The 21909-nt window shown below is 44.9% G+C and overlaps 1 protein-coding gene across 1 annotated transcript in view; it reads left to right on the top strand.

The window, feature by feature from the left end:
• Window positions 1-2149: 2149 nt before the first annotated feature.
• KTN1 (kinectin 1) overlaps window positions 2150-21909 on the top strand; it is a 54107-nt gene continuing 34347 nt past the window's right edge. Inside the window, exons 1-11 of the mRNA XM_027906495.1 lie at window positions 2150-2724; window positions 4386-4523; window positions 6939-7106; window positions 9405-9535; window positions 11614-11730; window positions 14262-14402; window positions 16329-16435; window positions 17970-18102; window positions 19056-19143; window positions 19440-19606; window positions 20257-20325. Of these exons, the coding sequence (XP_027762296.1) occupies window positions 2202-2724; window positions 4386-4523; window positions 6939-7106; window positions 9405-9535; window positions 11614-11730; window positions 14262-14402; window positions 16329-16435; window positions 17970-18102; window positions 19056-19143; window positions 19440-19606; window positions 20257-20325 (1782 nt within the window). The 5' untranslated portion in view covers window positions 2150-2201. The remainder of the gene's footprint in view (window positions 2725-4385; window positions 4524-6938; window positions 7107-9404; window positions 9536-11613; window positions 11731-14261; window positions 14403-16328; window positions 16436-17969; window positions 18103-19055; window positions 19144-19439; window positions 19607-20256; window positions 20326-21909) is intronic.

The following is a 21909-nucleotide window of genomic DNA, read 5'->3' as shown; positions in this document are numbered from 1 at the left end:
GCAGGAGCAGTATCTGACTCTGGTGAGGCTCTGAACCTCATCACTGCAGTGCCGTGCTCTGGATCCAGCAGATGATCCCGTTGCTCCAGTGCAGGGAGGGAAGAGCAGGGTGGGGGGATGGAGGCTCAGCAGAGCTCACCCGGCTCTGAGATCAGACCTCATCTAGCCTGACGTGTGTTCCCCACCCGGACTAGCTGCTGTAATTATGTATTTATGGCTCCTCCTGAAGCAGCTGAAGCTTTTAAATGTGTCCTCTCCTTTCTGGTCTCAGAGCAGCGATTGCTTTCTGCCAAAGTCCTGCGTCCGAGTCTCGAACCTCTTTCCAACACGTGTCGTGCTGAGGTTGTGATTTGACCCAAGCCTCTGGTGTCAGATGCTGGGAAAAGTGTAGGGACCGGCGGCTGCAGGGTGGGATAGTCCCGGCTTTCCAAAGCCGTGGGAGGAGTTTATGGCCAGCTGTGTGCCGGTGTTCCCAGCGAGGCAGAGATGGGCTGTGCTGGGCTCGGCGTGGTTGGCTTATTGTAACTGGTGCAGTGATGTATTGTAATGATCAACTTAATTACACTTGTGAAAAAAGCTGCTTAATTACATATTTACTGTGGGGATTAGCCTTTCCCGTAAGCATTCAATATTGACTTTGGCTGAGACAAATTTCCAAGATCTGCTTCCTTCAAGAGATGACTAATATTAGATCACTTAGTGCAGGGAGCTGGGTTTATCAAGGAGCTGTAATTAATCATTCTGAAAGCCCCAGCTTACTTTTGAGCATCTGTGCTTTTTCTCCCCAAAAGACAAGCTTTGCCTCCCATCCTTCTGAGCCCTTCTGAAACTTTCTGTGCTGGATGTAATTTTAGACCCGAGTCTTTTTAGTCAGCAGAAAATAAATACAAACTGGGAGGAGACTTAATGTCTTAATATTCATCAGAAAACTGATGAATAATTAGTGTATTGAAACGTTATTCTTTTATTTGTATAGCCTAATAGCCAAATTAGAGTTCCCAATCCTTGCTTTTTCTGCTGCTCAATGCACTGTACAAATATATTATCACAGTAACTCTTCTCTGTCCAGAATCTCTTATATATATCAGGATGGGGTGAATATATATATATATATATATATCAGGGGTGAATCAGGAATTCTATTTGCTTAATTAGAGTTTGGATTATGTTTGTTTTGGTTTTTTCCAATGTCTGGTGCTTTTTTTTTTTATTATTTTTTTTTGCTTGGAACAAACAGTCTGAAGAGGATTTGGATTCTTCCTGCAAAAATCCAGATCTGTTCAAAGCAATTAGTTTTGAAAGGGGTGAAAAAAAAAAAAAGTCAGAATGAAGCTAAAAAACCTAACTTGGGGTCAGGACAAACCAGATTTTAACTCTGTGGTTCCTCCTTTAAAAAAAAAAAAGTAGAAAAAATAATTTTTGGGACATAATGTTTTCAGCAAATTATCCTGGTGGTCTGTAAGTGCCCTGGAAGTTATACACGGTTACATGTGGAAAATAAGTAACAGATCTGCCTGCTTTTCCTATAAATGTATGGAATTTTCATGAGTTTGAAGTTGAGTTTTAGACTTCAAAAAACAGGTTTTGAAAATACCCGATTCTAAAATTGAGGGCTCTCTCCTTTCTTCCCCTCATTCCACTTCTGAAGCTGTCATAAATCTGGGAACAAAAGGAGGCTGAAACTTAACTCCCGCTTGCCAAGATAAAGATCTTAATTCATTAGGTTTGATTGATGCAAAAAAAACCCCAAAAACGGTGTTCTGCATGTACTGGTCCTTATTTCACAGCCTCTGAAAGTGCTGTCTCATGGATTTCTGAAATCAAAAGCTTTATGAGGTTCACATGTGGAAGGAAGAATGAGGAAAAAGCAAGGGAAGAGGAGAACTGCCCCCTCTTCCCAGATCAGCAGACTGGCAAATTGCAGTTCTCCCTATCCAGGTGAACAACTTCTGAAGGGAATGGTAAATGACTCCAGAAGTTGTTCCATGGATGGTGTAGTTTGGTGATTTTATTAAAGCCACTTTAGGGCTACTCTATAACAATGAGAAATCTTCTTTTGTTATCATAATCACTGCAGGAAATGATATCGAGGGAAAACCTGCTCAAAACCTAATTTTTTTTTTCTTTTTTCTTTTCTTTCCCCCTCTAGGTTTTTTTTTTTGTTTGTTTTTTTAAAGGAATTATAGCTAAGAAAAAGCACAATGGAGTTTTACGAGTCCACCTACTTTATCATCCTCATCCCTAGCGTGGTCATTACAGTCATCTTCCTCTTCTTCTATCTTTTCATGAAAGAGACTTTATACGATGAGGTCCTGGCCAAACAGAAAAGGGACCTGAAGTTCCAACCCACCAAGGCCGACAAAAAGAAAACCGAGAAGAAGAAGAACAAGAAGAAAGAAGCCCAGAACGGCAACATCCACGAGTCCGACTCTGAGAGCGCCCCTCGGGACTTTAAGCTGTCTGATGCCCTGGGCACGGAGGAGGAGCAGGTGCCCCCCGTTCCCTCAGGCACGGCCGAGGCGCCCGCCGGCGTCCGGGAACGGAAGAAGAAGGAGAAGAAGCACAAGGCCGGTCAGGATGATCACGTAACTAAGGACTCGGAAGGATCCAAGTCTTCAGGCAAGAAAGTAGATCCAGTCCCTGTTACAAAACAGCCCACTCCACCATCCGAACCAACAGCAGCTAAGAAGAAGCCTGGGCAGAAGAAGCAGAAAAATGGAATGGGTATCTGACGTTGCATATGCTTCTTGCACAGAACGCCAAAAAAAACCGTGTTCTGCTTTTTTGCAAGGCCACAGAGTTGTCTCTCACAAACTGTTCTGCCTGATCTCTCCAGGGCAAAGCCCTCCTCTAACCTTTTCCTTTTATTTTTTTTTTTTTTTTAACAAGCTATTGCTTTTTTTCCCCCCCCCTGGTTTTCATCTGGCAGCAGTGCTCTGGTTTTTCCTCCTCCCCTCCTTGCTTTCTTCTACTGAAGATGAAGCGAAACAGAGTAGCTCGTATCTCTGCTTCGCTCTGTGGTTTGGCTGCTTTGCTCTCAAGCTGTCAAAACTTTAATTACCTGAAAGAACTTACTAGATGTTTGCTGTGTGCATTCTGAGGTCAAGCTCTGGAAAAAAAAAAAAAGAGTCCTAAGAATGGTTGCTCTGATAAGGGAGGGCCTCTAGAGAATCCTCATAGCAGACTGCAAAATAAATCATTGTTCAAGTGCAGGCTTAATGTGCAGAGAGGTGTGTGTGGTGGCTGATTCATGGAAAGAAGCACTTTGAGCTGCTTCCCACCTGCTACACCTCTATAATTGAATGGAACTGATGCTAAAACTGGGTCTGGCTGTTGTAACTGAAATACCCAACACAGAACAGACCGAAAACTGCTCAGAATCATTTCTGTCTTGACCGTATCCTCAGCAGCTGCCAGGTCTCAGTGTGGTTGTCTGACTATGAATAGAAGCGAAAAAAAGAATAAAAATACCCAGTTCCAGAAATAAGTGAAACCCGAGGTATTTGCAGATCCCCTTTTTGAGGTGCAGGCACGGCAGGTTTGCACAGGGAGCGAGGAAAAAGAGCCACGTTGCTGCTTGATGCGGTAGATTTTGATTTTTTTTTTTTTTTTTTTTTTTAATTCTTTTTCTGAAAAAATGGAGAGAAAAAGTCCCACCCACCACCAACAGAAGAAGCATCGAATCTTGTTTGTGGGTGTTCTCCAAAAATCTCTGTGGCCCAGTTAAATTGTGGTCTGCAGGCACAGCTCTGAGGGCAGCCACAACTAAGTCTTAGCCTTGATTACAGGAGCTGACACCAGAGCCCTGCACTGTGCGAGTCAGCCCTGACGAGAATCTTAATATAGCCCAGGCTGTCCAAAATGATAAAAAAAAAAAAATCTCTCACTTAGAAACTGCTTTTCAAAAGAACAGTTCCCTAATGGGAAACTCTGTATTTTCTGCTTCTCAACAGTCCCAGTAGCTATTGGGGGTGTATGTTTTAAAGTGCCCCAGTGGGTTCATGGAGGGGGAAAAGTAAACTTCTAAAGGAGAAACTAATGTGGGTAACCCGTGCTGTCTGCTCTGTCGCAGTAAAATCTGCACTGGATTTGTTAAACTGTTCCTTGCATTGCTGTGTGTTCTGCTTGCAGATGAGATTCCTGTCTGTAAAATCAGTAGGTGCTGTGGCTCTTCACTCTGCTAAACTGTCCTATGGCTTGGGGGTCTCTCCTGATTTGGGAATTGTCTCTGTGTGTGTGTGTGTATGTTGATAACCTCGTGTTCTGATTTAAAATGTGTGAGGTTGTTTTCCTGGGAGTGGACTTGGGTTATTACAGATTTACTGATTTAAAAAATAATGCCGAGAATGTACAGAAGAGCGTATTGTCTTAATTGTCTCTTGCAGATGATCAAGATAGTAAGGCTGATTCTGTTGTGCCTCCTGCCAAAAAGCAAGAACCTGTGCTGCTCCACCAGGAGATAAAGCAAGAAAATGTGTCGGGGAAGAAGAAAGTCTCTGCAAAGAAGCAGAAAGTTGATAATGGTGAGAATACAGGCTTTGATTTAATTCAGATAAACCCGACTGTTAAAACCTTTTTGCCATCCATACTTTAGTTTCTCTTCCTTTGGAAAATAAACTTGTGGAATAGTAAGTTTTAATTTGAAAAAAACAGGAATTCCGGGTAGGAAAGGTTGCTGAGCCTGAGATATTATTTAATTTTATCAGCATCTCATGCCACTGAGCAGTGGACAATGTTGTGAACCCCTCTGAGCTCTCTTGGCTCCCAACATCCACGCTTGAATGAGGACTAATGTGGAGACTTATACTCTAAGCTGAGCAGGCTCTTAAGTTGCTCTAAGCAAGGCATGTCTGGAACTGCTGCAATCATCTGCCCTGAACAAGATTGCAGTTTTTTTAGCCGCTTGCTTTGACCACATTCCTCTCTTATTGTCCTTTTGTTGGCTGGCTGGTGCTCCAACACAAACTGTTCGTCTTTGCTGTCAAGGCCTTCAGTGTTCGTCATCCCTCGTTCTCTGCCAAGATGCTGTTTCTTGTCTCCTCTTGGCTCAGTGTGTCTCTGTGTTTGTGGCTTTTTTCCTTTTTTTTTTTGATTTTTTTTTTTAAAGTTTTACAATGAGTGCTGTTGTGTCTGTGGCTTTTGGACGGAGTGTGACTACGAAGTTCTGTGAGGCCACCTTGTTAGCTTCAGGACTCTTCTCTGCTGGGACAGCCAGGAAGTTGGAGGCTGCTGAGCTGCTCCTGGAGTTGCTCCCTTGCGTCCTTCATACTTTGGTCGTGTCATCAGGGGTCCAGATCAGTTTTGGGGCCCTGGTCAGACCAGGGTGGGGTTCCAAGCAGTGTAGGGTTTCTATATAACTGAAAAACTTCCAAGTGATTCCTGGAAGAAGCCTACTGATGGGGAACCTAGGATGTGATTCATTTATGGATGTTCTTGTGCTTTTCCCGATGGAAATGAGTGCATTGCCCTTTTTTTATATATATTTTTTTTAAGGGACCATAAACTTGTCTGTACATGGCAAAGAAGTGTCAGTGCCAGCTCAGGCAGCAGTAAAGCTGAGCTGTCAGTGCTACAGGGGAACAGCTCATGCATAATTTGAACACCAGCTGTTTTCTTTTAACGCCACCTCTCCAAAATGACAGAGCAAAAATGAGCTGTGGTGGGCACCAGGGTCGGCCAAGGCAGCACTGTGGGGATTTCAGGTGTTACTGGCACTGCAAAATGTCTCATTAAAGAGGTTTTGAAAGGAGGGGAAGTTAGTAGGGAGAGGAAGGCAAAATGTGAGGATGGTAACCAGATTAGATGGTGGATATTTCTACTAGAGGAGAGCTCTCCTCACTTCTGAGCTTGCAGTGTACCTGCAGGTGTTTGCTGGCTGCTTGAGTGCAAAGACTAGCAGGTGGCACAAAAAGGTCCATCTGGCCTATTCTGCTCCTTAACAGCAGCCAGGGCTCAGAAATGTTTTATAACTGGCTCTCTGGGAGCCAAGAATGTGTTATTTGTTTTGCACCGATGCCCCAAACCCCACGTCCCACCCAGTTCCTCCTCTCCCTGTGCCGCTATGTGGCATCTGCTGTCCATCAGCCCTGCAGGCTGGGCTGGCTGGGTCAGTGGGCTCTCCCGCTGGGACGTGGCTGTGTGCACAACCTCTTGGACACTGCAGGCAGGGTGGCTCAGGAGCTGGGCAAGCAGAACATCCAGCTCTGCCTGTGTCTGCTGTCCCTGGTCTGTCGCTCTTCCTCTCCCTTTTGTCTCGGCTGGAGAGTTCTTTGGGCAGAGGCTGCTGCTTACCCAGTTCTGTGTGAGTGGAGACCCGGGGTCAGGCAGTACCTCTGGGAACCTCTCTGCATGTTAATGGTGCCTGAAGCCTGCTCTGACAGCTGAGATATCTTCATTAGGAGCAGTTGAGCCCGCACGCAAAATAAGCCTGATTGCTGTCCCTGCTGCACGTCCTGCCTAAGTGCTTGAGTTCACAGGTGATGTAATCCATGTGAAAATGCTGGCAGTGAAGTACCAGCTCTTAACAGAACAGGGACAAAGGACTTTGCTCGTACTTTAGGGATGCTGAATGATTTCATACACAGCCACAAGTGAACCGGTCTCACTGAGGCTTTGTGCAACTTCCTCATTAAAGTGAAATGAAAGTCAAAATGTAAGGGTTCTTCTCTGTTACTTGTTAAAATGCTAAAAGACAGCTTTGGAAGTAGAAATTTAATTGAAGCTATTAAATTACTATGCATTAGAGACCTTTATTTAATGGACTTACCTGAAGAGCTTTAATGAGTTAAGCTGTGAAGGATAACAGAAATGGAGAGTATAACTAACTATTGAGGTTAGAGATGCTTTAATCCAATTCTAATATGTTATACACCTTTTCTACAAACGTTGATGTTAATTATTACAAAGCTTTAACCCACTCTGTGGACTTCTGGTTACAGTTTTGGTGGATGAACCTCTTATTCAACCAACTACTTATATTCCTTTGATGGACAATTCTGACTCTGGCACTTTGGAAAAGCGAGAAGCGGTTGAAGTAGTAAAACACAACGTGAATGAGGGAATCCAGAAGAGCAGTGGCAAGAAACTGAAGAATGAAACAGATAAAGGTAAGAAACTGATAACTCAGGCATAGCCTGCTTGCAAACCTGAGCAGGGAAAATGTGTGGGGAGGGGGAATCCTGTCTTACGTGCTGGGAAGAAGGGATTTGAGGAAAAACATTTGTGGCTGCAGGATGCTCTCCTTGTGTGTGCTCGTTTTCTCCCTCGTCTTTGGCACTGTGGAAAGGGCTTCGTGCCATCTGAATCCTTTCAGCTCTGACTGGGCTTTTGTGTCCCCACAGTGAGCAAATGGGTGATCACAGACCACACAGATGCAGGGGAGAGAGTTTTACAGTGGATAGTTCAGGCATTGCTAACAGGGATGGACTCTAACCCAGAGCTTTCAGCACAGGCTGTTGAGTCTGTGAGGCTGGGAGTGCAGCCTGTGTTCTCTGGGGATGCTCACGGACCTCTCTGGGACTGACCCAGTGCAACACAGTTACCTGAAGCAGATTGCCAGTGGAGATAGTCTGGCACTTTCCAGCAAGACTCAGATTTTTCCATTCGGTGCGGTTGGAATTGATTGGGACGGGGGAACTTCCCTCATACTCTCCCACAGATGCCTGAAGTGATTAATGAGCTTTGTGTCCCACCCCTGAAGCTGTAAACAGGCCACTGATCTGCTCAAAGCCTGCCAAACTTACTGAGCCATGAGATGAGACCCTCAAATTTGTGGGCAGCCAGGGAGAAGCCAAGTGACCGAGCAATGATTCCCTGCTCGTGTTTGTGTAGGAAGCTGGTTCTCCAAGGTTGCTGCCTGGTCACTCCCTGCACTCTTTGGAACCCCTCTTTTTTTAGACTTGTCTTCCAAAATGCTCCCTTGAAAACCTCCTGGTGACGCTCTGTGATATCTGGGTTGGATTCCAGCATGCCTGAGGCTCCTCTTGTGCTTCTGCCTCCGTTGTCTGCATGTTGCTGTCCTGCAGCATCAAAGCCTGCTGTGTGCACCCGTCCCTTCTCATTTCCTTTGCAGGCTGTGACCTTCTCGCTGAACTCCTAATTCTCCTGTGTCAGCTGGGATTTGCCATCCCGATATAGAAATCTTCCCCTATTCTAATTGTAAGCTCCTTGGATGTGCAAGGGCAAGGTCTTCCCGTCTTCAGGGAGCACAGGGCTCGGGCTGGTCCTGGCCAAGCTGCTACAGACTCCCAGCTAACCGGGCTTGTGGTCTCAGGATCTTGGCATATTCCTGGTAACAGCATCACTGCTGATGTCAGTGCAGCAGGGACGGGAGCTGCAGTCACTGGCCACGACTAAGTTGGATTTAGGACTAGGGCAGAGTGTGCTAGAATTTCTCAGTGCTTCCCTCCCCGTGCTCTGTTATTCAGTGATTTGGTTTTATACTTGATAATTTCTTGGTGTCGCTGCTGCTTTTTTTGTTCTTCCTTTATATTTCAGGCTCTGGAGACGTTTAGGTTTGATGTGTAGCTTGGTTTCAGTGGCATGTTTAGCACCTGTGGTGAGAAAGCTGGACCCTTCTCCATGATCTTTGGGACAGTTTGTGAACCAAGCATTACTGTTGTTTTTGTTCCTCCCATCCCTTCAAATACTGTGGTGCACTGGTGAATATTTGTTGGGGATATGGGATGCCTTGGTCTTGTGTTTCCATTTCCTGGAGTCAGGGGGCCACCTAATGACCTACCTACGTGCAGCCTGTTTTTGGAGTGCTGTTTTTTGTTTGTCAGAGCATAGTTCAGTTTGAATTGCTGTTCCTTGTTTGTGTCTTTTAAACACTTAGTCAGCCATTAGGAGGGATCTTACTGATTTATCTTCCTACTGCTGAATTGCTTCTGCAGCAGTTCCCTCGGTCTAAGTTTGGAAGTTAATATTTTTGTCTTTCATATAATGTAATCAAAAAAAGGGCCAGCTTTTAAATTAATTAACTTGTCATGTGCTCATTCAGCCAGCCTGTCCTTTAAATTGAGAGCTCAGCTTCAATTACTGTCAAAATACACTGGAAGGGACTCTTCAATTTTTCACATTTATGCTATTTATTTTTTTTTTTTCCTCCAAAATCTGTGTTTTGCTTTTTCCTCTCGCTAGCGACACTATAAACGTTACCAACTGTCCAAACAAAGTGGTGGGATTTTCTTTTTTTCCCGAAACTATCAGCTGGCAGATTGTTATCAGATTGAAATTGGCGAGATGTTGCTTTCGCTGAGCGCTCGTGACCTCTTGCTTCTTGGCATTTCAGGCTGGAATTAAATGTGATGCATAATGATACCCCATCACGTGCCGTTTTCGAGGCAAAATAAATAATTCTGTGCGGGGTCCAAAGTAAATAAACCCTCCCCTCTGTGTCGCAGAGAATGCTGAAGTAAAATTTAAAGACTTCGTGACGTCCATGAAGAACATGATCTTCACCGAGGACGAGGCCCGTTGCGTGGTGGAGGTGCTGAAGGAAAAATCCGGTGCAATCCACGACTTCTTGCAAAAGGTGAATTACTGGGGGTGGGGTGGGGTGGGGACAGAACTTGTCAAACAGAGAAATTAGAAGAGGTGCTGTCAAACCAACTGCTGTCCGTGTTCTGTTGTGAGTTGTGCGTTCCTCTTCCCAGCTGGTCTGTGCTTGCTCTGCATGCAGAAAGCAGCTGTGAGATGCCTGTGTGCTGCCATCTGCCATCCCAGGGGCTGGCGAGGCAGGCTGAGGGCTCTGACCCTTGTAAAGAGCAGACATGGCCGTGGAGAATAAGGAATACAGCAGGAATGTTGCTGCTGCTGACACAGGGAAGGGCTGTCTAGTGGCTTTCAGGAGCTGATCTTTCCCAACTGTGTAAGTAGGATAAGCCATAGCAGAAATGAGGAGAAAGCTGATGGGGCTGATAGCTGATTCTGTGTTTTGCAGGTCTCTTCATCTCAAGTTTATACATTGTAGTTGGACTTCTTTGGATGTTTTTCATAGGATTGTAGGGCAGTTCCTACTTGGAAGGGACCTGAGGGGTTTGTAGTCTGACCTCCTACTCAGAGGAGGACCAGCTCTGAGGTCAGCCTGCTCAGGGCTTGATCCAGTCTGGTTGAAGCCCTCAGAGGCTGAGACTGCAAAATCCCCCCCTGTGCCAGCTCAGTAGTTATTTTTAATTCTTGTATTCCAGACAGAAGAGAATGGTGACCACCAGTACCTTACAAATACCTGCTCCTCCCTCCCGTGTCTCAGCACGACTGTGCTCGTAACATCCCGGTTGTCACACTTGAAATCGTGCAATCCTGAATTTTTCTGCTGATGTACCAAAAGAGGAATGCAGAACCAGATGTGTCAATTCAGTTAATGCAATTCAGGTTTGCAGGGACTTCAGAAGTAATACAGTCTGCCTGCTCAGAACAGGTCCAACATCAGATTCGGGGCAAGTTGCTCAGGGATTTGTCCAGTTGGGTCTTAAAAACCTCCAAGGACAAAACCCAATGAAGGTACACCCGGAATGGTGTTGCCTGTTCTAGCAACCAATCTGTTTGCTGTATTATTTTTCCTCTTAAAGGAAGGTTTGGTGTTAAAGCTAAACCTTAAGGATCAAAATGAGTTCCTGGGTTTGTGTGCAACCAAAAAATGTGGGTCCCTACAGGGGGAGGTGTAAATAGTTTTCTCTCTGTAGCTCATGGAAGTCACAGACAGGGTGTTTTGTACTGTATGCAGGCACAACACCACTAAAACTGACCTTCCAAATTCAGAGTGCATTTATGGGACTGCCACTTCTTTGCCTCTTTAGTGATCAGACTTTGTTGAGTGAAGTCTGAGTAGTTCAACCTGCTGCTCGAAGCAGGACCTGCTCTGAGGTCAGCCCAGGCTGCTCAGGGCTTTATCCAGGCTCGAAACCTTCAAGGACTGAGAGTGCACAACCCCTCTGGGCAACCATCAGACTTCAGTGAGTGGAATCTGAGCACAGACACATAGAAATTGTGCCCATCACTGCAGCTATTTCAGTTTTTAGGAGCAGTTTACAAGCGGTGGGACCATGGGGATTGTTCCTCCAGGTCCATTCCCCGCAGTATCTGTGTCAGTGTGCCAGCACAAGTGTAATTAGCTGCAGCCTCTCCTGGGAAGTGGAAGGAGACACCAGATCAGTGTTTCCTTTTCCCTTTGTGGTAAGATATTTCGAGAGATTAGATTTGTTAGATTATACCTGCTTTGAGCGTGGGCTGGACCAGGTGAATCTTGCAAGTCCCTTCCAACCTCAATTATTGAATGATTCAGCATCTCTGTGCCTCTTCCCATTATTTCTCTTAATGGCTGTTCCTTGTTTTCCCCACTACCTCACAGCAGCTCTCTTCCAAGGGCCTTAAGAACCCATTTATTCCCTTAATTGGTTTCTGTGTGCTTGCAAATGCATTTCCCTGTCTGATGGAGTGGGTGCTGCAGGATCCCAGGATCCATTAGCGACCGGATTGGGCACTGGTGGTGCCACCGGTGCCGTGCAGATGGAGGATTTGGGAGCAGGAGGGGAGTGTTTTCCTCCTCTCAGTTTTGCTCTGCTGCCAGTACCTGTGGCACGTGTGGTCATTTTTTATGCCCTCCTGCTGCAGGCCAGCAAGGCTGAGTCGGCTGCAGCTCTCCATCAGCTCCAGGACAAAGAGAAGATGCTCAATGCCATGAAGGAGGAGGCAGCTGTTGCAAAGGAGCAGTGCAAGCAGCTCTCCCAGGTAAATATGAAGAGTTTCATGTGTGTAGAGAGGAACAGAGGCTTGTAGCAAATGCTGGCTTACTGAGCTTAGCCTAAGTTGAAAGGTGGAATTTTTATGCAGAGAAAGCTGCCAAGATGCTACGTTTGGTTTTATGATATTATAATGTATTTATTTCCCAGTAGTTTTACCAGAGAGTTCATTTACTGAGACTTTCAAGCTGAGCCTATTTTTGTTTTCAAATGGGTACTTGAAAAAACTCTTCCTTCACGAGCGTGAGTCTGTTTTGTGGATGCAAATATTAAATGTCTTTCCTGCACTGCTGTTTTAATTTGGGCCATATTCTAGCGTTCACATGCTCGTGTGTGCTCCTAGGCACAACAATCACGAGTTTCCTGCAAGAAGGAAGGTACAGAAAGTGTAGACTGCCTGCTTTAGCCCCTGCAGGTGCAGCTCTGATTGCTTTGGACTTATAGGGATGCTGATGCATCGCTGTCGAGACTAGTTTATGAAAAGCAGCTTTTTTGTGATGGTTTCAGGGGAAAGCAGTTGCAGGAGAGCAAATTATTGGGCAGATGTGGACTGAACTGGGGAGTTTTGGGATGAGGGTTGTGATGTTCTGGCTGGTTTGGAAGCATGCAGGTTTTAGGCTTGGGAAAGTCGTGTTGTGGGACAAAACTCGGGCACAGAAATCTGGGTGGCTAAAGGTGGGAGCACAGTGGCCACAGGACGTGGGAGTTGGGAGCTTTGGGAGATGGGAGGGGGAGAAGGGAGTGGGTATTGTGTTGGCTCCTGGCAAGGAGTGGTGTGTATTTGTTGGTGGGATCAAGAGGTTTGGGATAGTCAGTGTGTAATCGCAGGGAGGGAGAGTTTGTGATGTGTTTGGAGGCAAAAAAAAAAACAAACAAACTGGCTCAGGAGTGCAGAATCAAAGGGGAGAGGTATCTGCTGCTGAAGAAGCAGAGGGAATGGATGAAGGAGCCTGGGTGTGGGAAAAGCTGATGTGGCTGGGGAAAAAACAGCTGCAACGTGATGCTGGTGAGGGTAAGGTGGGAGCTGCAGAGAAGGAGGGGTCATCAGGGGGTTTTCCCATGTGGACCGGGGAAGGGAGAAGCTGGGAGAAAATGGGTGAAAGGAAAGTTGCTGCAGTGCTGAAGTATCAGGATGAAAAAGGGATAAAGCTCAACTTGACTGATAAAAGCTCTTACCTTCTAAATTCATGTGTTTCTCTGGAAACGCTGTCGAAGAGTAAAGGGAGACTTTAAGGTGCAGGGATGTTCCTGCAGGGGTGTTGATACAGATGATAACTGGGGAGGATAAATGGGAGCAAGAGGGTGCCTGACCTCGGAGGTATTTGGCAAAACACAAAGTAGGTGAAAGTTAATCTTCCCAGGATCTCTGGTGCTGCCCTGACGTGTAGCTGGGTTAGTGAGGGCTGCAGCTGGATGGTGGGGTGGCTCGGTGCCCTTCTTTTAGTTGCATCGTAGCAGATCAAGAGATAAGATGGAAAAAAAGATTTTACATGGAAAAAAGGTTTGTCATAGGTGACTTAAGACTTTTTTTAATGTGATTTAAATTCCTAAATGCCGCCGTGAACATGGGCTTAGGAACTCGTGTCACTTGTTTCATTCAGGGGGCACAGTTAGTGAGTTGGATCCAAGGGAGAAGAGAATAGCCTTTATTTAAATTCAAAATGTGGGAAAAGCTGTAATTACCCTGAAGAGGTGGTGGGTATTCAGGCTAATAATTTAGAGCACTTAAATTACGTGTCAGTGCTCCCTGGCGCAGTGAGGAGCTGTGTAAGGAGCTGGGCTGTGTGGCTGGAGACACCTGAAGCTCGGATGGTACGAATTCCTTGTGTGGTGGGAGCTGGTGAAAGCTGCGCTTAATGTTTTTTTGCTCACTAAAAACAAGTGCATTTATGCTGCAGAGGAGCAGCTCTATGGATTTCTCAGGTGTCTGGGTCAAGTTACTGACTAATAAATGATTAAACAGCAATGTGTATTTTCACTTCAAAGCTATAATCTGGTGTCATGCTGGTGGGATTCAGGGCTTCTCTGGCTTTTGCAGAGCACTGATAGCCCATCTCCCACAAAGCTGTTGGCTTTGCAACCTGCCACAAAGCAATTATTCTGCTCTGAATTGCTCTGTTTGGCCATGATGCTTTACCTGTGTTCTTCCATTTTGCTGAATTTGGGATGAAAATCCGAGCTCTGCCCTCTGTGCAATCCACGGGTTTAGCTGTTAGGCCTCTGTGATTGGGCAAAACGGTGGAAATAGGACTCTGTCTTTTCTGAGACAACAGAAGATCAGTGTTTAAATTGGCAAACTTTTTAATTAATGTGAGATTGCGCTGATCCTAAATATTCATAAAGATGCTGAAAACTTGGTTGGGTTTAATGCTGTAATTTCTCTTGAGTGAAGAGCGATGCCGACTTTGGCTTGATGCACACTTGCTGTATTTTTACTTACCTTAAAACACTGATTATTAGCCTTTAGAAAGGAGCAGTAGATGACTTCTTTCCCTTTTCCCCTGTCCCTTCCCACCCAAGGAGCTGGTTGCAGAGAAGGAGAGGAACGGTTTGCTCACGGCGAAAATGCGAGAGCGCATCAACACTCTGGAAAAGGAGCACAACACTTTCCAGAGCAAAATACACGTGAGCTACCAAGAATCTCAGCAGATGAAGATCAAGGTAAGTGCTTTACCAAAACTGCTGGAGTTGTTCGTGCACAAGCAGATCGGTGCTGAGATATTGCTGCCTCAGCCAGGGTGCAAAACTTTGTGGCGGTTTCCTGACTTAAAGACAGGGTGTTCTCACGGGTGACTTTGGTGGTCTGTAAAATGCTATCCAGGCAGCCAGTCTCTGATTTGGTTACTTTTCCTTCGTGGTGCTCTGCTGAAATGTTATTCAATTAAAGTGTAAAATCTAATTGAAATACTCGGCTTAAGAGAACCACTAATGCTGATGATCATTTACCAGCGGATAAATCTCTTTAAAATTATACTGTAGAGTGACAACATAGCATAATATACATGAAGTACCAATGCCTGGGGGAGTGCTCTGATGAAAATATTTGAAGAGCAGACACTTGTAATTTTTCTAAGACCCTTGTTACTGTCTACTGTGGTTACCTTATAATGGAGTGACCTTATAATGAAGGGTTCGTTTCATCAGATTAAAAAGTTTGACTTAGAGTTTTCAAAGAAGAATGGCCCTTTTTATACCAACTTGCCTGCTTAGATTTCATTCTAGTACTTCTTTCCTGTGTGAATGTCACAGCATCAAGCCCAGCACATGAAGTTCCCAGCTTTAATGCTGTACCTTCTGTCTCAGCACTTTAAAGAGTAGCATCTCTGCACTTTTGGAGCACAACTGTGTTCTCCTGAGCAGAGGCAACTTCCTTGGAAACTCTATAGACAACTGGATAATGAAAGGGTCTTGCTGCTGGCTGGGGAGGGGGAGAGAGATTTGGGCTCGACTGGGAGGCCTTTGCAGACTCTGCTGGCCCAGGCAGAGCTGGAGAAAGGATGAGCAGAGTGCTCTGGTCCTGCTCCCTCTGCTGATGTGCTGCAGCATGACAGAGAACCTGGAGATAGTCACAGCTTCCCGTTCTGTGAGGTTTGTGCCCCTGATTCTGCTGGGATTCTTGTTTGCATTAAAAAAAAAAAAAATACATAGGGAGGGAAAAGAACCTCCCTCAGTCAACATCCAAGGCCCAGCTTGTTGTATTTGTTGGTTCAGAGCTGGAGGTGGATGCCCTGCAGGGGACTGCTGTGGCTGGTACACAAAATTTATTTGGATTTTTTTTTTTATATATATATAAAACCCTCATTGATGAGTCAGATATTTGATGAAACTGGGTCTTGGAATGGTGTCAGCCACATGTACAGACTGGCACTGGTAGAGGAAGAAAGTGTTGGAGCTGTATGTGCTGGAGGATTTTCAGAGCGAGACCAGCTCTGCTGTTCTCTGCATATGCAGAGTCCGTTTTTTCCCTTTGAATCCTGTGTTTTGATTTTTGTTGGCACTGCTCTGAACCTTGGGTTGTCAAAGCTCCTTTCTACCTCAGTTTGGAACCACCTTGAAAATGCAATCAGCATATATTACTGCGTAAACTAAAGATCTATTTCATAATTTTGACTTCAGGATATTAGATGAGGACTAGCCTTTTGTAGTTTGCATTTTATAACCCATGTATTGTTAGCTATTTTATACTTTTTATGCTTTGCTTAAGGGCTTTCTAAGCCTCTAGTGATAATTCACAGCATGTTTATTTCCCTTTGGAAAAGTTATATATAAATATCTGAAGTTATACAGCTGAGCAGTCATTATTCTGAGTATCACTTATGTAGCCTTTTTTTAAACAATAAAAAGGTTGCTTTGGTAAATAGATGGTTACACTGATATGAAAGGAAATTTGAGCATGAGGGTCTGAGTAGCACAGTTTAATTTAAGACTTGGTGTGTGAGGAAGCAGTAAAGCTGCTCTTCTCCCGAAAAATCCCCTTAATTTTGTTCCCTGAAACTATTGTGATATCCACTGCTACAAACTGCTGGGGTGTTTTTTATTGCTCCTCAGTCTGATCTTTTCTGGAATTGATCTTTCTCTCCCCATCAGTTCCAGCAGCTCCGTGAGCAGATGGAGGCAGAAATCAGCCACCTGAAGCAGGAAAACGGGATCCTGAGAGATGCTGTCAGCACTTCCACCAACCAAATGGAGAGCAAGTATGTGAGCAGCTTCTCAGAGCTCTGCGTGTTTAAGCCTTCCCTGAAGAGTTGTTCTGGCTTCTGCTTCTTTTGTTTCCATCTCCTTGGCTGTCTCTGAATTAGTGGTTAAGCTGGGAGCACACATTTTGGGCTGGGCTGGTTGTGCTTGCGTTGAGCCGAGGCTTTCACAACAGGCAGTTTATTTTATCAACCTGAAGCCTGAGCTTTTATGAGGCTTTAGCAGAAAGAAGTGCAGCAGTGCTGAGGCGCAGTTGGTGTTTTTGGCGGGGGGTGTGTGTGTCCTTTCCCCTGGGGCTTTAGGAGAGGTGCTGATTCTGGGAGCACAATCAGCACCTGGTATCATTATTTCATATATTATCAGTGATATCATTAATTACAGTATTGATACCCTGCAGTTAATGACACCACTGGGGTGGCACTCGGATTTATCTGCTGGTGGTGCAAACGTTTGGAGAAACAAAAAGGCCATCTCAAGGTTTTGCCTTTTGTGAGTTATGACTCAAAATGCCCCTGAGCTGGCAGAGAGGACTGCGTGTGTGTTTGGGCTAAAAGCTGAGTACCCTGGCAAGGTGTACAGAAAACAAAGCTGACACATTATATGCTCTCAGGTATTTGATTTGTTACTGTTGGAGACCAGATTGTCAGAACCACTGTCAGGACTTGTAAAGGGCTCCATATTTACTCTTTCTGGCTATGCTGCTGTTTCAGTGTGTTCCTTTCTGTTAACAGCTCCTGCGCTGCCTGGAGCAGCTCAGCAGAGATGTGTTCTGAGCAGGTCGATATAACAAGTGCTCACAGAGAAGGGTGTGGTACCCTGATGTTAGGTGTCCTGTTTATTTAAATGAAGCATCTTTATCTCTTAGACAGTTGTATTGAAAAAGCCTTAAACAAGCAAACTTAAGATAAAAATAAAATGCTTTTTCATTTGCTTAGACAGAATGGGGAACCTTTTAAAATCCTTCCCTTGGGCTGTACAAACACATCTTCTCTCCCTGCGTGAGTGAGTGCCTCAGACACCTTCAAAAGTTAACAGTCAGGTCAAGGCTGGGAGGCAACAAATAGTCTGAAGGAATGTGTGCAGTTAGTAGTCCAGGAGGAATAGTCTGGAGCAAGTCTGAGATCAATAATCCTTTATGGGAAGGGGAAAGGAATGTGAATTTCTATGCAAGACCTTTCCTTAACGCTGAGCCTCTTCAGTTTGGATCAGCCTGCCCAAAGCATGCCAATCAGCTTGCAAACCTTTCAAAGGGAACTGATGCTTGTGGCTTTTATTGCTGACCTTTTGTTTCTGACTCTGCCTTGTAGCTTATTGTGCTGTGCCAATGGCCTGGGAGCACCTGACCCTCATCCCTTCCCTGGAATAAAACAGTTCAGGGGGGAAAAACAACCCTGAACCCACCCAGTACAGCCCTTTAGCTGCAAATGCAGGACTCTGTGTTGATATCTGAGTAGCTGCTGTTATGGCCTGTGCTTCTTGTGGAGGGGGGAAAAATAAAAACAAAACCCTGTGAAAATGTTTGTTTGTTTTCAGGCAGTCGGCCGAGCTGAACAAGCTGCGCCAGGACTACGCGAGGCTGATGAACGAGCTGGGGGAGAAGAGCAGCAAGTTGCAGCAAGAGGAGCTCCAGAAGAAGAATGCAGAGCAGGCAGTGGCTCAGCTAAAGGTGACTGGGGTTCTCTCTGCCCGTCAGGTTGTGCTCAAGGCTCCACTAAGCGAGTCCTCAATCAGTGGGACGTGTGAAGCCCGTGGGAGTTGCTTTAGCCGGTCCCGTTTCAGATGGGCTGAGCCGGCCTGGGGGTTTGTTTAATGTTTTTATTCAGTACAATGGGCTGTGAGTGATTACAGACCTCCCTGTGAAGTGAAACTTAACCTTCTGGGTAAATATCTTTTAAAAAGCTAAACTGGAGACGTTGAACTTTGTACGATTCCAGCAGGATTTGATATTTCAGAGTCATTCAGCCAGACTGCATTGTCCTTGTGTGATTTTATTTGAAGCCACGTGTATGTTTAAATTTTTAAGTAAATATACTTTTTGAAGAGTTAAAATGTAAGTGGGCTGGGTTCTGGATGCATCTCTTTTCTTTGGAAGAAAAGGTCTTTGGTATTTTTTTTTTCCAGAAGAGAAACCAGTGTTTTCAGGTGACAGTGCCAATCCAGAGCTCATAACTTCTTCTTTAATATTTGTAATTAAGTCTTACATACCAGAAGCTCTCCCTGCCTTTTGCCCTGGCAGGTGGAGAGTTGGTATGAAAAGTTGAGATGTGTTTTAATTGCTGGATGCAGATTTATGTGATGCGCGGGCTGCTCTGGCTTCTGGTGTTTAATTCTGAACTATCAGGGCAAAGATGCTGCATTTTCATATTACAGAAACCATTCTGTTGAGAGCCTGTAATGAAATCCTGTTCACAATTTGCCTTTCAAATTAATAGGCTAAACTAGTCTAGGAGGAGGATTACGGAGCACTCTGTCTCTCTGATGTGCCCTAATGGAAACAAGAACCAATTTCACTTCATTGCCATATGTTTTGGGAATGGCACTGAGGGGATGCACTCTGAGTGTTTCAAAACTAAATTAAAGGTTAGACTTCTTTACATCAGCTCTCTTTTTAATGTGAAGGTCCAGCAGCAGGAAGCAGAGAGAAGATGGGAAGAAATCCAGGCTTACCTCAGGAAAAGAACGGCAGAACACGAAGCAGCACAACAAGGCATGTACCACGGAATTCCTAAATGATGCTTGCTGCAGCGAATTTGCTGTTGTGATTTTTTAAAAAAAGAGGGCATTACTGAGTAAATGGCTTAAATAAAGCTGAGGTGAAGTTGGTATTGCTGGGGGAAATAGCGTGTTGTGATCCCAGTAAGTCGGAGCGCTGATGAGGGAGCTGAACCTTGGCTTGCTGGGACAAGGCTTCTCATCAGCCTCCCTCTTTCTCTTAGTGAAAATGATTTCCCCAAAAGTTTAAATGTTGACTCCTGAATTAAAACCCTGACGTTTCTGCTGCAGATGTGCAGAATAAGCTTGTGGCCAAAGACAATGAAATCCAGAGCTTGCACAGTAAACTTACTGATACAATGGTGTCAAAACAGCAGCTGGAGCAGAGGATGCTGCAGTTATTGGAGGCTGAGCAAAAGAGAGCTTCTGAGGAGGACTCCATGCAAATGCAGGTGCAGGTAGTATTGCTCAAATATTTTAAGAGTTTGGGTTCTTTTTCCTCTCACTTTGTGACTGTGGAAGTGCAGAAATATCCTTGAAATGCTGCTTTAGCAAAGCTTTCCCGCCGAATAAAGGATGAGAAAACCGTGCCGGTCCACTTGTGGAGTGAGACCTCGTGTGTGGTGCTGTGAGGAGGTCTGGGGCCATTTCACACCTGAGAAGTGCTGTGGGCAAGTCAGCAAAACGTGCTGACCTGATTTTCCAAGCTGTGAAATGGTGCCATGGTGTGGGGAACACCCTGGGAGAGCAGCCCTGCACCTTTGATGTTCCTGTGAGCTCTTCCCAAGTGATCTCCCTTCTCCCTGGCGTCAGGTGGTGAGAGGTGGCAGTGTGGATGTAGCTCTTGAGGGATTCAGGAAGCCCAAATGGATTATGGTGGGGAATATTCCTCTCTTGATACACAACAGGTCCTTGGGCTTCCACTCAAACTGCTTGATCTTAGTGGGGAGAAAAAAACAAAACAAAACAAAACAGCATCTCATAAAAGTGTCTGACATGTAAATGCTGAACTGTTCCTACTAACACAATCAAGGCTAAAAGCTAATCGTAGCAAAAGTTGACCAGCTGCAGATCTCAGCCTGCTTTTCTTTCTGTGCTCTCTTACAAGGAGCTGATAGAGCAGAATGATGCTTTGAATGCTCAGCTTCAGAAGTTTCATTCACAAATGGCAGCCCAGGTACAGCATGTTCTCAGACTTCCTTTTGTAGTCATGAATTGTGTACTTTCATTAAAAATAAAACTTTTTTTTTTTTTTAATAGCTGGATATGAGATGTAATGCTGAAAGCAAGGACTTGGTAGCATCCTTTTTTCTAATGTTTCTCAAAGTGGTGTAAAACTTTAAGCTGCTTTCTTTCTTTGGGGGAAAATCCACTTATTTTCTCCCATAGTGGCTTTCATTTATAACCAAAGGGTTTAGTACCTTTCTGAATGTTTGTTTTCTGTAGCTTTGCATGTGTAAAATTCTGTCCCGTGGTTCTTCTGGTCTTTTTGCAGCCCTGTGAACCACCTGATTGTGCTTTTTTCCCTTGTGAGAAACATTGTCTTATGGTAGCCCCTGTATAAAGTTGTTTGTTCATTTCTGTGCAGAAGATTAAAAAAACCCACCAAACCTGCACAGTGCCCCTTCTCAGTTATTTGAATCTTTGAAATTTTAGTTTGACCAGTTTATTTGAGAATTTATTTCTGTTGTAAACATGGTGTAAAGCCTCAGGGTCACTGGTGTTGCTTCCATCTAGAGGGTAGGTCACAGAAATCAGCTCAGAAAGGCTTTGTGGGCACAAGTGGAGACAGCACCCAACTGCATAGGGACAGCCTTCTTTTAATCATGGATGTGCTTGATGGAATTTGATTAAATTCCACGACAGACTGAAAATCTGGATTTGCTTGAAGTGCTTTAACCCTTTGGGTGTGGAGAGAGTAGTGGAGGAGGAGCCACTCTGGATTTACAGCATCTTCATGACCTGCTCCTCTCATCCTAGTCCTTTAGAGGCTTTAGAAATTATTCCCTAAGGAAATTTTACTTTTTAGCTCTGGGTTGCACAGGGAGAGCTGTTGGAAGGAGATGTGTGCTTTTTCTGTGTAGCCCCCACTGGCCATGAAAATTCAGGGATGTTTTTCCACCGTGGACAGTGGATGTAAAAAAAGCCCTATGGAGAGGTGAGGTTGGACTGGATCCCCCTCTGGGTATCAGGGTTGGTGAAACTCTTTTGGTCATTAAAGACACCTCTGGGACTGGAACTATTTGTTCCCTTTGATATTTTGTTTCTCCCTCTGCTGTTCTCCATGGTGTGATGTCAATAGGGCAGTACAGGGATTGCCATAAGGTCTCCCACGGGCACAAACTCTGTGAGATCCAGGATTTTGGGGGAGGGAGAGACTGGAAAAGGAGAACCATGAACGTGAAGCACAAATATCCTTGAAAGTTCTGCCACAGCTGCTCCCAAAGTGGATGTGAAACAGTCTGCAGTGTGATGGGTCTCTCCTGCCCTGTTGTGTGTGACAGCAAAGGAATGGGCTTTTTCCAGGGAGGAAAAAAATGCCCCTTGCTGGTTTTGTGTCGCTCTTTCTGTTCCTAACACAAGTCCTGATACACTGTGCAGGGTTTTCTTTTTTAAAAAATTTGAGTGGTTTGTCAGCAGAATGTCCCATAAAGCACCTAATTCCCGGGAGACAGGTGCTTGTTTGAATCTGGGGAATGGGAAATAATACAAGTCTTTTCTTCGTGCTGCCTTAGGCCAAAGGGGAAGAAGGGACATTAGT

Source organism: Empidonax traillii, unplaced genomic scaffold (assembly GCF_003031625.1).
Source record: "Empidonax traillii isolate 1590-97213 ecotype Southwest subspecies unplaced genomic scaffold, ASM303162v1 scaffold1305:size162330, whole genome shotgun sequence".
In the NCBI taxonomy this organism is placed as follows: domain Eukaryota; kingdom Metazoa; phylum Chordata; class Aves; order Passeriformes; family Tyrannidae; genus Empidonax; species Empidonax traillii.
The sequence above is the reverse complement of the archived record's forward strand: the minus strand, read 5'-3'. Positions and strand labels throughout refer to the sequence as shown.